Source organism: Maylandia zebra, linkage group LG16 (assembly GCF_041146795.1).
Source record: "Maylandia zebra isolate NMK-2024a linkage group LG16, Mzebra_GT3a, whole genome shotgun sequence".
Lineage (NCBI taxonomy): Eukaryota > Metazoa > Chordata > Actinopteri > Cichliformes > Cichlidae > Maylandia > Maylandia zebra.
In genome coordinates, this window is record NC_135182.1 from 18,782,751 (window position 1) to 18,799,200 (window position 16,450).

Consider the following 16,450-nt stretch of genomic DNA (forward strand, 5'->3'; position numbering starts at 1 on the left):
CTGTGAACAAACTGCAAGTTGTTAAAGCCAGGCAGCCCTTATGTGCACACATCTAATAAGCAAACCGCGATCACTCCTCGCGCCGCGGCTCACATCCTGATTGCTCTGAGCTGGATCTTGTTATAGATATCAGCGCTTCCCACTAAGCTACAAGTGGGTTGTGCCGTGTCCTTGCACTCGCCAGTAATTGCTTTGGTAATTTTAGTTTAGTTCAGTGTTGGGGTAATTAAAACAAATTGAGGAGATAGTGTAGACAGAGATCTCTTGTGGCTCCTTGCTCGGAGTGTGGAGAAGTTTAGTGAGGTCATATGTTGCGATGTTTTCAATTAAGCACCTCTGTACTAATGAGGGTGCTCGGGAGCTTGAATATTTATGCAAAACAAGGCTGCTAAGTAGCCAAAACATCTATATTTGATCAAATGCTGGCGTTTTGAACTCCACAAGTTCATTTTTTTCCTCTTATTTTTACCTGAACTGATCACAAAGACAAAAGCCTTTTGATGTCAAATGAAATTAGATAAGGTGACCAAAGGTGTTTATTTTGTTTATATTTATATCATGTAAAAAATTATACAACGTGTTTGAAAAAATAACTAATACTTTCTACATATTGTGACTGTTGCAATTAATTTGAGTAAATTACATTTTTCCATGAGCAATATTAAAAAGCAAAAACAAAAAAAACCAACAAAAAAACACCAAGGAACTGATGTCACATCATTGAATCTGACTGTGTCAGAAAAAGAGAATCTCTTCATTTAGTCTTACTCCACAACAACTCACATGTCCTAAAGTCAGCCCTGCTGACTCTCCATGATAGCAGCTTGTGGAAAGGGCGGGAAAACATCAGATGACCGCCAATCAGGAAGTTCAAACGCGGCCCCGCTGGAACTGTGTATCAGGAATTTACAGAAACAGCTGATGGGGTGCCGTTGCACATCAAGATGGCTGCTGAGCTGTTCCCAGCAGGTGGAGACACAGCAGGTTTAGCATCACGAGGACTACCACCAACACAATGAGAACCTTCTGCAACCACAGGGTGTTGTCCAGCTTCTGCTCCAGCCGTGAGGTGCAGGCTGTGACTCGCATTAGCTGGTGAGACAAAAACTGGTTGAATGACCTCGTTTATGCTTCTAAAGTGTTTTTCAAACAGGTCGTGGAAACATGTGTGCAGGGAAAACAGGAACAGCTAACTGTTACGGTAAGAACCTCTCTTTGCTGACAGAAAAATTTTAGAAAATGAAGTCAGCATGTTCTCCATGTGTCTGCGTGGGGATTCCAACTTCCTCCCATAGTCCAAGAGCATGCATGTTAAGGGTGATTCTAAATTTGCTGTAGGTATGAATGTAGCATGAATAGTTGTCTGTCTCTCTGTGTTAGTCATTTGTGTGATGAACTGGAGACCTGTAGTGGATTTACCCAACTTTTCATCCTACTCCAGTCTGTGCTGAACTGAATAAATGGATGGATGGATGAGTGTCTGTTGCTTAAGTGGTGTACACACAGGTAGACATGTGGCGACCAAAGACCAAGAAATGCCAACAAAATACAGGCACTGTTAGCAAACTAACAGTTAACTGTTCCCACGTTAAACTTGAAAGATACTGTTGATTGCCATGTGACAGGGATGTATATTCATTAGATGGTTACCAATGGAGCCAGAGTCTGAAAAGTCTAAAAACTGACCAAGATTTCTGTATTTATTTATTTTTTACACCAAAACTCACCGCTATATTTAACTCCTGCTGCTCGATTGGCATTGTCTCCATTGGGTTATCCTTAAAAGATTTAATTGCTGGTTTAGCACTCTCCAGAACATGACAGCGCAATCTGTAGGAAAGACAATCTAATTAGTGTAGGATATCAGGAGGATGCAATCATTGGTCCACAGGAGTACTGTGTGGCAGAAACATAGTCCATCTTCATTTATTTCCATCATTTTAGACTTCAGTTAGCAGCTGTAATCCTTGTTCTGCGCTATACCCTTTTTGAGCTCGTCACAATAGCACACAAACTAGTTTTCAACTTAACTGGCCCTACAGCTCAAAGCTGATATCCAGCTGCAGTGTAAGTAGGTGGAGTTCCACTTCCACCACCTTTGGGATAGGATCCACTTTAGGGAAGCAGCTGAATGATATTGAGGCTGTTACATTAGCAAACTGGCAAGTGAAACAGCTGGTAGTGAAAATGAGACAGGAAGGGCTGGGACTAGCAGGTTAGTTGTGAATTAACTAGAAAAAAATAAGTCAGACAAGGATTTCTTCTTTCTCTCAGCGAATTAAACGAGCACAGAATCTAAAATAAGCTGCCAAATATACTTGGGAGGCATGCCAAAGTAAAAGCTTGGCATTACGTGTGGCCAACACGTCACTGCAGACCTGTGTTCCATGATTTTGGTTTTCGGTACTTCTTTCCAGAACTGTGAAAGATCTTGTGATCCAGCATTTTCCATCTCTGCAGCCATAATCAGAAACCTGTCCTGTGGAGAGGCCTGAGAACCTGCACAAAATCAGGCAGAGAAAAACAAAAAAACAAAAACATTAACGTAAGCACAACTCACCGAGACAGCTGTTGAAAACTGAATAATTCGATTTTTGTTTCAGAAAATGCAAAAAATTTTTTTAAATTGCTCTTAAAATCAACAACAAAACTAGTGCAGCTGACTGATTTGGTTCAGACACAGAAACAGAAGGACTATGTTCACAGAAGCCAGTGTTAGATGTGACAGTTTTGGGGAGAAGAAACCCCCCCCCCCCCCCCCCCCCCCCACCACAGCATAAAAGCTGGGAAAAAAAGTAACCCAAAATAAGCTGCACTGGTTCCTCTGAGCGAGCTATGTTCAGCACATCATAACCTACAGCTGACATTTCGGTGCTTGAAGGGCACAAGCTGTTTCAACTCACGCAGCACTGTCAGTTGTCTGATGGTTTGTTTTGTAGAGATGATTCTTTTATCAGTCTTGAAATATGCATGTCAGGCAGGAGAAAGTGGCTGCCTGCACTTTAGGAAGGTAATACACTGAACCTCTTGATTATTCTGAGGTTCAGCATTTAGAAACATCTGCTGTGAGAAGAGTGCAGAGCTTAAGTGCAATACCTCCATGCAGTGACACAACTATGTCTACTGAAGCTCCTGGCTCACAGCAGCTGCTGCTCGGCTTCACTCTATACTTGTCGGGCGCCGTGGTCCGCACCTGTGAAGACATTAGAGGAACATTTAACAATGTTTTTTTTTCTGTCTCCTCAATTTATTGAATACATAAACGCAATAGTTAGTCTGTGAACTGTGAGATCAAAGGGAACTGGTGCATGAATTAACTGTAGCAAGTGCCACACGCTTTCAGACTCACCTTAAAGGCCACCTGATTTTTGACCACATTGTTCAGGATAATTAAGCTTTTCTTTTCAGTCTCTCCAGAACCAAAGCTGAGCTCCTCTGCAGGGCTGAACAGAGAGATAAAGAGTAAAAAAAAACCTCAGAGTGTAGCAGGAACTACATTAGACCGCTACATAGGTGGAAACCTGAGACACAATTTTATTCTTTTTTATTAAAAATGTAGCCAAATGTTTTGACAATGGAAACCTCTAACAAATTACCTTTTCCAGGATTTTATTTAACTGAATGAAGAATCTGCTTCTATAATTCACTGTAATTAATTGTTAACAATTTTATCATTGAATTAAAAAAGGAAACATAATAACAGAACACTGTGGTACTGAACGAGCATGGTACATCTAAACCAACCTTTACTTGTTTACTGTCCTCTTTAGCCAACCTAAACAAGTTATGTTACCGGCGCTCTGCTACAGCCCTTTTGAAAGTTTTATGACTTGTTCAACAAGCTTAGCTGCAGGGCAAAATCCGGCTGTTTTGTAAGTTATAAGGAGGAGACTTCAGCATGGGTTGTTTTTCCAAAGTCTGTTGTGTACCAGAATATCAAGAACACTGATGTTACTGCTACAGGAAAATATATTTAAAATAAAGCAATCTAACTTAGTATCCGGAATCAAGCTGTCCATCTTACTAGAGGGAGACCTCCTGATATTATGACTTGGATTAAAAAATATGAAATAAAATGAATCCCTTCTAGCATTTGATTTAGTGAGATTTGTATAACGTTGCAAAGGAAGGAACGAGCCATAGGAAACCTGTAAGGGGTCACGTATGCTTTGCTTGTCGTTAGCTCACACAGTCTAACTTGGTGATATATATATATACATGCAGCATGCGATTTGATGAATTTGGCCTTGGTGCACATTGCATACTTATTACAGCGGGATCATATTATCTGCTATGCATGTATAAAGCTTCTCAATGATGCAGCTTGGCTGTTTTATGAACTAAGACCGCTAAGAACAAAGATTTTTTTCCCTTTTTTTCCTTTTCCATGTCCCTTATGGTAGGGAAAAAGAAAAAAAAAAGAAAAAAAAAAAAAGAGTAAAGCATGCTTGATCTCAAAGTGAGTCTTTGGGCTCTGCAAACCTCTGGCAAACACAAGATCAAAGACCCCTACTCTCTCCTAAAGCCCCCAGTCTCGAATGAAGGCTAACACAACTCCCAAACATAATTGCATTTAAGGCTCATTTTAATCTGTTTATCAGTATAATTCACAGCCCAGAGCTGTCAAAATCCTCACATCAAAGCTTTAGCTTTGTAAACACAGAAATCAACAGACATTATTCATGAAAATGAAGAGTACATGAAGAGTACACATTATATACGCAAAATATTTACCCACGAAACAACCAGATCATTATGGGATTGTTGTACTCCATACTGAAATGCATATCTTCTGAACTCAGCAATCAATTTGCAATTTAATGAAGGTTCAATTAAAATATATGTTCTGTTTGACAATGTGTAGGAGGGGGACTAGCACACCTTTCTTGAAGTGTTTCTTACTAATTAGCATAACACCAATTCATCTCTAGTCAATGAGCAATTGACTGTCAGCATCCTTAATTCCTGCCTCTGTTTGAACAGATCAGTTGAGCTATAAAGGTACAAAACATCAATAATGACTTCAGATGCAGTTAATCTTTTTGCATATGGCTCTTCAAGACATAGACGTGCGAGTCAACTGGTTATACCTAGTTACACGTATATTACAGCAAATCTTCCTTGATGTAAGGGTCCTGAACAAGCTTTGGCATGTCTTACCCAAAGGGAATTGGCAGAAATATTGGAAACATGGGACAGACTCATAGATGAACCCATGTAAACTGTGTAGAACATCAAACCAGTTACCTTTTGGTGACCAGATAACACTTCTGGCTTTAGGTCTCCCAAACACAATAGAGTTGTCGTTGCAGAACAAAGAAGCTGGCTGGTCTGTGTATTCAACCCAGGTCCACATCAGCTAGACTGATGCATTCACAGCCAACCTTTGCTGTTTGCAGTTAAAACTGATTCTGGCATGTTTGCCCGGTTAGTGCAGTTTTTTTTTCAGGCTGCAGGGAAGAAGGCCAAGCAAATTCTGAAGCAGCTTAAACAACTAGGCTGGGTGCACCTGCAGAGAAGCAGAGTATGCTAGGTGCAGATCAGACCCCAAGAATGTTTTACGTGTTTGTTTAGGGTGAGGTTCATTTCTAAAGCTAGTATATTTTTAGTTTAGCTTGTGTGAAACTGCAATTGAATCGTGGTCCAGAGTAAACAAATAGAATTAATATTGGTCCATATTGGTATACTCTGGTGTGGTGTGGAGTTTGTGATAGCAGAGGTGGGAATTTAGCATGATTTACAAAATTACAAAAAATATATCTAGTATTACCGTAACAAAGGGAAGGAATCTGCAAAAGCAATATATGTATATGTATATATATAGTCCTGATCAAGTTTAAGACCACTTGAAAAATGACAAAAAAAATGCTATTTTGCATGGTTGGATCTGAACAAGGTTCCAAGTAGAGCTTCAACATGCAACCAGAAGAAATATGAGTGAGACAAAACATTTTTTGAGCATCCAATTTATTGAAAACAACACTTAAGTTTAGGACCACATGCCTTTAAAAGGCCAAATCTGTGCAAAAATGTGGATTCATTGTCATTTTCTGTCAGGTGACTGAGGGCCCTCATCTGTGTGGTAACAACTGGGTTTTTCAACAGGACAACACTGTTGTTGCATTTTGAAGTGCTACTTAAGATCCAACCATGCAAAACATGATTTCTTGCCATTTTTCAAGTGGTCTTAAACTTTTGATCGGGACTGTATTTCTGCAGAAATGTTAACCATGGAAACAGGAATGCCTATTAGCACATGAATGTGGGGATGCTCCATTGCTGGACAGTATCCTACTCAATGAAATTTAGTAGTTCATTAGGTCCATTTAAAAGTAGCTGATAGTGGAATTCCCATAGTAGTAACCCCCTCCAAGACATAATACCAATAATTATGGTATTATTCATCAAAAGAGAAAAAGGAAGCGCTGCAGGGCTCTAAAGGCCTGTCTGACAGGTGATCTTCATTAGGGTACCAAAGAAAGGAGGAGCTGCTGAGGCACATCATTTTTTAATAAAAATATTAGAACATAGAATATTAGTTCTATGTTAGGTTTTTCCCATGAGCTTTGTGTGATACATTCAGTAAATGTAAACACATAAAAAGCATTACAGTGCTGCATGACCCGATGGCTGTTCCCTGAATATGATCTCGCCATGTAGTCCACAACACTGATGATGCAGAGTGACATTCAAAAAGCTTTCCAACCCATAAGTTACTTGTCAGTCTGCAAGACTTCATGGTTACTCCCTTAAGGTGTGTTTGCAAAAAGCTAGTTTGAACATGAAATGATCTACAACTAAATGGCTGCAATTGTTCTGTCATTACTATTACACTGCTCAGCAAGCACTTAGCTACTGGGATTCTGTTACCTGTATTTTAACGAATTTTATTTGGTGATTCCTAATCTGAAAGCAGGTGCTATATTGCCACTGAAAATACACTTTCTACATGTTCATATCGACTTTTTTCTACCAAATTTGGCTTTGAGCGTGTGAAAACATTTTGAACGAACAATATCATGGAAACCTGAATACAAGCATGATGGGTGACTTCTGTTGGTTCTTCGCAAAGAGAGATGGGCGTTGTGCAAATTCCCTGCTGACTCGGCCTCAGGATGTCTAGAGGCAAGAACCAAGCGCACCCAAATGAGCGCACCAGTGATCATGTGCGCATCACGCAGAGGGAGAGTGAGGGACGAAAAGCAGCAGCAGAGCATGGCAGTTGTAGTATAAGCGCAAAAGCCAAGTGGCTGCTCATAAGGGGTCGTCTTGTTGGGGTTTTATCTCACATGTTGTATGGTCTTGAACAGTGTAGTATTAGAATACAAAGGGAAAAAACAGCAGATGTCGCCTGCCTGTGACAAAGTTATGGGAACTCTTAAATGGTAAATGGCCTGCATTTGTATAACGCTTTTCTAGTCCCTAAGGACCCCAAAGCGCTTTACACTACATTCAGTCATTCACCGATTCACACACACATTCACACACTGGCGATGGCAAGCTACATTGTAGCCACAGCTGCCCTGGGGCGCACTGACAGAGGCGAGGCTGCCGGACACTGGCGCCACCGGGCCCTCTGACCACCACCACCTTAAATTTAGGTGTCCAAACTAATGCAATCTTGATGAGCTATAACCTACCTAACATCTAACAGAGAACCTTTGAAGGTGGTCAGCGGCTTCCTGGCACCTTTGGTCCTGGCGCTTGCATCTCCTTTATCGTTGTCCTCTGACCTCAAACTTTGTTCCAGAAAATTTACCTGAAAGAACAAAAAGCATTTGATTAGAGAGACACACAATTTTTGTCAAGTGACCATTATCTGTTTTTTTTCCCCTAAAAATGAAATGTGTGACTTTTGGCATTCATACAGAGAAAGCCGTCATTGGATTCATGTACTGGCATTGATGAATAGTTTTTTTTAAATGCTCAGATAACGCAACTTAATATAATTTTGCATGGGAAATTCCTATGATGATCCCTGACCGTCGTTCCACTTAGCCTCCAGAGGGAACACACAACCACAATTAGCATGTCCATGAAGATGAGGAACCAAAAGTGATCCACAAACTTGTGACTTCTGACAAAACAAAACAAACGAAAGTAACTGAGGAGTCACAAGATGACTCATATACAGCTCATAACGTCAGCAAATTGCTTAAACTTCGACCCAAATTATTCACACAAATCTCAAGACCACACACCAGCTGACAGGATAGACGTTTCAAAATGGCTGCATAAATGGTAGTTATTTTAAAGTAGGTCAGTTCGGGAAATGGATGCTTCATGGTGTGTAAAACAGTTTGTGCAGCAAGCACAGCAGGTGAGGAATCGAGGGGGGAAAGGAAGGTGGGCAGGGGCAAAAGTGAGCAGACTCTACACGTGACAGTATTTTCTGTGACTCAGAGAGGAAGGGAGCTTAATTTCATGGCTGACCATCATGCAACTGCCAGAATGAAGACATCAACCGCTGATGAAATGTCTCAATTTATTTATCCATTTAAAGAGCAAGCTTAACAAAATGAAATGCGAGTAGAAAAATGTAAAACATAATCAAGTTTGAATTAAAAAGTGAAATGTTTTACTGTCTCATACAGATAGTGTTTAACAGTTATTTTAGTGATAATATCATTGGCATTATTTCTACTAGATCCATACTCATACAAAATCTCATTACTTGTTAAAAAGAAACAAAAGGTAATTAATTTTGAAAATTACATTTAAAAGGAATACACTGCCATAGCTGGGTACAAGGAATTAAACTAAAATTACAGAAATATGTGATTTCTACACATTTTGTAAGGCACAGAAGGGACTGACAAATATAATAAAGTAAGAGCTGATCGGAGTGTTTTTTGGTGAAACAGTTCATATCAAGGCACAAAATAAGATTCTCTGTGTGATTAGCAATGCTAAATAACAAACTTAAAAAGAGATAGTGTTAGAGGACAAGACACAGACGGCTTTTGTGAAAAGCTGCCTCAAAGGCAGGCAGGATTAAAGATTTAGTGCTATGGGTTAATAAGTTGGTCTACTGTAATATAACAGTAATTACCTTGGCAGTTTTTTCAACTGAGAAGATACAAATAATGTGAAACTGCTAATGATCAGCAGTGAGTGTGCTACGCTTTCTCCACAGCTAATTAAACTGTGAAATGACTGTCCCACTTGGTTCGGCGTTTACAGGACATAGTGCAAATGATAAGCTTCTCATTATTAAGCTGACATGCCTTGATAACAAGGTCAGAAATGTTATGCTTTCAAACGGAGGGTCAAATCGAAATGTAAGGTCCAGGACAGGTCAAGGGATGAACATGTCCAGGGGTGGTGATGACATCAGGAGACTGTGAGGGAGGTGCACTCACAATAATTCGACCCACGTGAGTACACCTGCCTTTCCAGCCTGCAGAAATCTTCCGGACATTGAGCTCCTTGTGTAGGCGAAATCCTACACTTCCTTACCACATCCAGCCCTTGTTTCAAAACAGAAAGAAACTCAATTAGCTTTCTGAGGCCAAAAAGTTGTGCTAGTGATTACTGGTATCCAGAAGAATGCAGGTTGAGGTGCATGGTGCTGATGGAGGAACAGTCTTGTATAGTGACACAAGACGGTTGAGGAGCAGAAACGTCTGCACAAGCACTAAGGAATGCGCTCAGACGGGCTTGAAATTCCAAGAGTTTCCAACTGTAAAAACACAGTGATTCACTCATAGTATGGACTACCAGAAATCAGGTGTAGCAGAATTGAAAACATGATGAACCCTACTGAGCAACCTGCTGATGCACAAGCTCTCATCTTAACATTGTCCACTTCTGATCCCATTCAAGTGCTTTGCTTTTATTCTATTGTGCTTCCTTTATCTACCCAATTTGGTCTTTTTCCAACAGGATAATAAAGCAACACAAAAATAAGTGCTAAGTGGTTATTATGCAGGTGCTGTGGATAATATGCAAACCTTGAATAAAGATGCCCGAGGCTCAAAAGGGAGCGATGGTGAATAACGTTTGCAGACTTAATTTCTAATGGGGTCTGCAACCTTAGGCGAGTGTCAAAATTATGCTTAACAACAGCTTACATGAATTTTTAATTACCATTACAACAAATTACCTGTCAAAGTGGAACCACTACTCTCTCACCCTGAATATTCACAACACCTAAGAAGCCATATTCAGATATTTCCTCCGTGTGTGTAAAGTGTCATCTCAGAGTGATTGTGTAACTTTACTTTGTCAGGCAAGCCTCAAAAATATCTTCAACTTTTCCACAGAGCTGACGCAAATGTTTTGATATGAAACCGGCCACCTCAGAGGCCTGCAGTACAATACCAACGTTTGGGAAATAACATTACGCAATTCATGGGATCTGTGCACGTTTTGATTATGTGAAGTTTAGGCATCTCTAGTCAAAACAATGGCTGAGAGTTTGAGGTGATCTCACTTGTTACACTAAGGACATTAAAAAGCATCAAACTTGTGACTGGAAATGACTGTCTGATGTGTATATCCCAGCTCTGAAAATCTAAACCAGTGTGGTATTTATTAAAACACACTAATACAATGTAAGTGCAACTTTCTTTAACAGGCGCTTTCAGATAATGAGTATATGCTAAAGTAATCCCTTTGATAACATCCCATCTTCTTCCAGCCAGGCACTTTTTGCATGCTGCTCACTTGAAAATAAGCAAGGTTGACTTGGAAGGGTGGACTTAACACTCATTTGCAAAAGGTGCTGTACAAGAGGGAGAGGGAGGTGATGAGGGCTCCAACACATTCAGTCTTTGGGGCATTTCAGCGATGGTGCTCCATCCTGCCAGGGAGAAGGAATCCAGTTCCAGCATGGAGTGGCTTAAGCAACAAACTCAACAATCTTTTAGTTCCTTGTGTGGTTGACAAAGACTGCTGAGTTTGAGTTTGAGTGGTCCATCTGTGATGCAAGAGCTTTGGATATGCCTGCTGCCAATTACATTACAAGTCACCTTCACAGAGGCAATAGGTAGCAGCTCAATGTTTACAAAAATCAGAACCATTACCTGCTGGAAAGGAACCCAATTACATGTTGTTACCTTGTGTGCAGTTTAAAGAAACTGAGTGAAAGAAGGCACAGGATGAAATAATCAGTGACCAAACCTCACCTAATCTCCCTAGAAGCAGAATGCTTCACTACCCAAATCTAAAAAATGTTCAGAACTCAGTCTCAGCTGACATCGCGTACGTATTATTGTAGGGGCTATCTTACAATATAAAGCACCTTGAGGCGACTGTTGTTGGGATTTGGCACTGTAAATAAAATTCAATTGAATTGAACTTGAGAGCAGCTACTCTAATAACAACAGAAACACTAATCCTGCCAATTATATTAGCATCAGCATTAAAGATCACATTTATTTATAGGCAATCAGATGCGATCAAACTAACTACACATATACTAAGTGTTGAGTGCCAAAGTACAGACTTGCACAACACCCAGGGAGCAGTTTTACTTTATACTGTTGTGTAATTAAATTGTGTACAAAGTTGAAATTATTTTTATCCACTATTTTTTTTCCTTTGTTAAAAAAAGTATATTAATAACTAAAATGGAAAGAAAATGTACCTTTTTGGGCTTTACTACAACATCTGAAGTGAAGCTGGACTCAAGGGCATCTTTAACATCCAAGTCACCTTCTTTGCTCTCCCTGTCATCATCACTAACAATGGGCCCGTTGTCACAGATGGGTGTTTGGAAGTCATCGTCAGGAAGAGGTGGGTAACTATACTTGAAGGAATCCTAGAACATAGCCAAATAGGTTAGGTCACCACATGCATGGTTATTAAAGAGTAACACTTTTTCTAACAGATTAATCAGTAAATATGATTTTGGTTATGTAAACAAAGAAGCAAAGTAACTAAACTTGTGTTTAATATTTAAAAAAGTTAGATTTCTTCATCACTGGCAAGAAAACTAATGCAGATACAGAAGGGAAAAAAAACAACATTTAACCCAGTGTTGACCTTAACGCTTCACACTGCATTTGAATCCTAATCTTCTACATCATGGTCCACTTAACATGTTCCACTGTTACTTTCTAATAGGTCTTTTTAGATTCTATACAAAATGGTAGCATTCACCTGATCTGCTCTGAAAAGGACTTGTGACTCGTGAAGTTTCCCATCACATGTTAGATTTTCTAAAGCCTAAAATCAGAGCCCAGAGGGGGTAGAAGACTCTAATTCCCTCTCAGACGACTTGAATTACAACCTGCTGAAAGATTATTATGGATTTTCTTTTGCTAAATCACACCCAAACCATGTGGCCTACCCCAGTTTTTAATATTTATCACACTATAATCCCACTGGAGTATTGACCATTCCATTGCTAATGCATCTTTTGTTAAACTAATTAACGCATAATTTAAAACCATTTTAAAAAGCCATAACATACCGTTCCACCCATGTGAGGTGGCAAGTACTCGGGGCCTATGTATGTCTGGACCTCAGATTTGGATGCAAACCTAAGTTTGCTGATTGCCTCTGGACCCAACCACGACTTCACAATCTTCCACGCAGCTGTAGCAGACACAAATGTTTTATTGTTGAGACGTCAGAATCGTAAAAACTAGTAAGGACTGCTTGAAATTTGGAAGCCACAGTCTTACCATTCAGAATCCAAGGCATATCCACTATTATCATTTTGGCTGAAATGATTAAAAAAAAAAGGAACAAGTTAGTAAGAATAATGTTTCAAAAGATCCAGATGACTTACATGACTTTTGTAACTTACATAAAAACTTTGGATAATATACTTTGAAGCAATTAATGATGTACTTCACAAACTCCATGTCCTGAAACACAAAGTGGAAGAAAGAAATTTGTGATTAATACCACACAAAAGGCTTAAAAAATAAAATATGCATCAACAAACCCCTTTTGCTGGGGAAATTTTTTTCCCTCTCTTAACAGCCTCTACATCTGAAGCGACCCACTTAATATTATATGGAAATTCATTGCATGCTCCCCTTCTGAGTGATCCCCTGCTCAGCCTCTGTCAACCATTGTCAGAGAAAGTCTTAAGCACGTTTTTTTCTCCATTTCTGAACGGCAATATTTTTTTTCACAAAAATTGAATCTTTTCCATCTAGCTTTTTTATGCCATTTTGCCATTACTTAATGGTAACACGCACATTTAACCCTCAACTTTTATCATTACACAATGCCTTAATTACACAATCCTGCAATCCTGCTAAAATCAAGTTACGTAAAAAGAGCTCCCAAATGGCTCAGATTACAGTGCATTTTCTCAACATAAATAATAAAAGGGCTTCTGATTAAAGCCCCTGAGACAGGCACAAATTTTAATCTCCAAGTCAAATGTTCAGTCACGTTTTAAACAATTTTAGATAAATATGAAAAATCTTAACCTCATTGTTTTATGATAATTTAAATTATCAGACAAACAGCAAATACGTCAATAGTAATAACCCCTATATCGCGGCTCAGCTTTACAATTGGCTAGAAGCCTCATTGCTATGCAGGAAATTCACTCCCAACCCATAATGAGATCATACTGGCTAGCTTTGCGCTGGCTCATACTGTGGTTCAACGGGCCTCAATAAAGCTGCTTTCCAAACTGATCATCTAATCTACTCATTTTATACAGGAGCTGCATAGCTATACATTCTTTTTGCCTTGTTTGTGTTGGTTTATTCGTCTTTAATTGAGCAATTTTTCTAGGAGAGAGCCAAGCCAATGAAATGAACTCGCTGACAGAGCCCTCCATCAAGGAGCCAATGCCTGTGACACAGCGAGCCTAAGGATTAGACGGCCCGCTCGAGCTGACCATCAGGATTTAAAGGTTACTTTAATCTCTAACGTGTAATACCATTGAGGAGTATCAGCCCCTGCAAGTCCACAGCTCAAGAAACAAGAAGTATGAGGAAGGTAAACAACATTGCAGTGACAGTAACAGGAAAGCAACAGACTTATACCTTAGAGGAAAAGACTGAAAACATAATGTGAGTTTTGAAGACCTGGATTAGACTAGAGCACGAACTGTAAATTATTTAAACACAAAAGACTTCCTCTTAAAAATAACTTTATGGACTTACTACATTGCTGAGGCCAGAGTCCGTCATGTCAAACACAACGGTTAGAGGCATCCCAGGTTCCTTCTTTGCATACCTCTCCAGCCAAAAGGCAACATACTTTTTCTTGTCTATGACAGTCTTTGCATCCTTGACATGCAGCTTTACCTTAAACCAGACTAAAACACAGGAAACAAATTTTAAGTTATCATATTTCATTTGTATTTTTTTTTCTCAAATTGGGATCAAACATTTTTAGTGGGAAAGATAAAGTTTCTAACAAATAAAGGCTGAGCTGAAGAATCTCTTTTAATAGAGCAAGTGCATACAGAGTTTGTTGCCCTCTTTGTCGTAGCCATGGAGGTAGACAGCCCCAGTTTCGAACATCCATCTGGGAATAGTGCTCTCATTAATGTCTGAAACACACATGAGGACACTCATTACATTGTTATCCAGTGCTCTCATTCAAAGAATAACAATATGCAACATGACATTTTAGGCAAAGGGAAGAATCTGTCTTGTATCTTTTAGACTACTGCTGCCTTTAATTTCTTTGCCTCAAGGCGCAGAAAATCTTTAATTTGATTATTTTGTGTTACCCTAGTTATTAACAAATAAAACAGCATAAAGTGTATGAAATATACTGTGCTAAATTTCTGAATCACTGCATGGTCCTTTAAAGAAGGTCACTAATTTGCCACATTTTAAGAGTATTATGAAGTCTTGCTATTAAGGGACCTAGATTCCCAAAAGTAGGTCTTTCTAAAACTTCCAAAATTGATGGAAAATAGCAAATTTTCTGTTAATGGATATAAATTCACCCCAGCCCCCCCTTAAAAAAAAAAAAAAAGGCGAAGTCCTTGAATACCTTGTAGACTTTACTGAAGGAAACTTTCTAAAAACAACTGTTGACAAATAGAATTTGCTATTTAAAAAACAGACAGTTACTCTGAAAAGTTCCTCACAAGAAACAGTGGGGATTGTTCTTGGGTGTGTGGAGAAACTGGCGTTTCCCAAACAATGATGTTCTGTCTGAACTAATGCCAGGGAAGCACAAAGACAAGCAGCGGTTTGTACTGCGGGCTTATAGACATCTCAAAATGGTAATGTCAATATTTTCACTTTTAGGAAGGGCTTATGATTTTTGGGGCTCAAATATAATATGCATGTAGCACTGGGAATCGAATATTTTCCTAGTATTGAAACTATAAATTGTAAGCATTAACAACAGTGAGGTTACATTGTTATACTGTGACATATTGCATATCATATCAGCACCTTACCATTTACCCCATACTCTTTTCTCCAATGAAGACTTTCATCAATCATTTTCAAGGCATCATCAACATTATAGATCCTCCATGTCAGGTAGCCCTCCACCAGACTGTCATCTGTCTGAAGCCTTTCCACGTCCCTGGGGTCATACTTCTCTGTTGAATCTGAAAACATTTACACGCAGACTGAATCACATGACAACTTCAAAATCGGTTTCAATTTCAAAGACTTAAACTTTCCCATTTAAAATTCTCATAGACCCACAATGTCCACATTGTGCCGCAAACTCAAATAAAGCCCCCAGGAGGCCATGGTGTGACGGCTTAGCCTAAAATTAGTCTAAAAACTAAACTGCTACTCGGGGCAGTAAAGAGCTAACGCTTATCTGGGCTCTGGGTATTCGGGTCAACGTTTAAGCAACAGGGCGTAAAGTAACAGTTAACTATTTAATGTACAATATCTGAATGTATGCAAGCTAGATGACAGCAACCAAAATGCATTCAAAAGCAAGATATGTTATTGTCAGCTTGCCCGCAATAACTGTGCTACCTTGGAGCAACTCATTGTTGAATCTCTGCCTTGTCTCCTCGATTTTCTTTTCAAGGTCCTGTCAAAACAGAGTTGGTTCAGGTTAGAGTCGTCTTTGGCTTTAATCGTATAGTCATTTATGACAATAAGTGATCAAAAATAAATAAATAAATAACGGTTATCAGCGATACCTGCTCTCCTTCGTGTGGCTCAACTTCAGCCATGTTGAGCTGTCCACTGGTCTTTGGCAGTTCCGTGTACTGAAAGCGAGTTAGCTGACTGTTGTTTGTATGAATCAGTGCGAACTAACTGGGAAACTGACGCCCTGTCGTTGCCATGTTGGCTCTACCGGTTTAGCCACACCTCTTCGCGTGGCTCTTTGTTCGTAACCGAGGGAGTGTTGAATTGTGTCTAAGACCTGTTAAAAGCCTAACTACTCCTACAACAAGTCTGTTTAGATAAATGTTCCAGGTAGCGACACATTTCAACTTCCGTGTCGGTGCATGGCTGTTTCGCTTACAACTCTCACCCACAATGCATTTCGTCTGACAGGAAGCGTTCAGAGACCGTTGGCGCGCTACTTCGAGTGT

General features: G+C 39.5%; 1 protein-coding gene across 1 annotated transcript; it reads right to left on the reverse strand.

The window, feature by feature from the left end:
* Window positions 1–512: 512 nt before the first annotated feature.
* Window positions 513–16,192, reverse strand: mospd2 (motile sperm domain containing 2). The gene is made up of 15 exons (XM_004557852.5): window positions 16,052–16,192; window positions 15,882–15,939; window positions 15,341–15,496; window positions 14,387–14,473; window positions 14,082–14,236; window positions 12,758–12,818; window positions 12,633–12,671; window positions 12,419–12,543; window positions 11,591–11,764; window positions 7,641–7,759; window positions 3,350–3,443; window positions 3,097–3,193; window positions 2,379–2,499; window positions 1,728–1,830; window positions 513–1,092 (listed from the first exon to the last, which is right to left on the reverse strand). The coding sequence occupies exons 1-15, from the start codon at window positions 16,082–16,084 to the stop codon at window positions 940–942; spliced, it is 1,575 nt and encodes a 524-aa protein (XP_004557909.1). The 5' UTR covers window positions 16,085–16,192; the 3' UTR covers window positions 513–939.
* Window positions 16,193–16,450: the final 258 nt, after the last annotated feature.

Bases quoted from the DNA above. Each gene is read 5' to 3' on its own strand.
- mospd2 (XM_004557852.5), bottom strand. From the start codon at position 16,084: ATGGCTGAAGTTGAGCCACACGAAGGAGAGCAG. The intron at 2,500-3,096 runs GTATTGCACTTA...GATTTTGTGCAG, and splicing joins AGTTGTGTCACTGCATGGAG to GTTCTCAGGCCTCTCCACAG. The intron at 1,093-1,727 runs GTGAGTTTTGGT...TTGTCTCACCAG, and splicing joins AGCAGGAGTTAAATATAGCG to CTAATGCGAGTCACAGCCTG.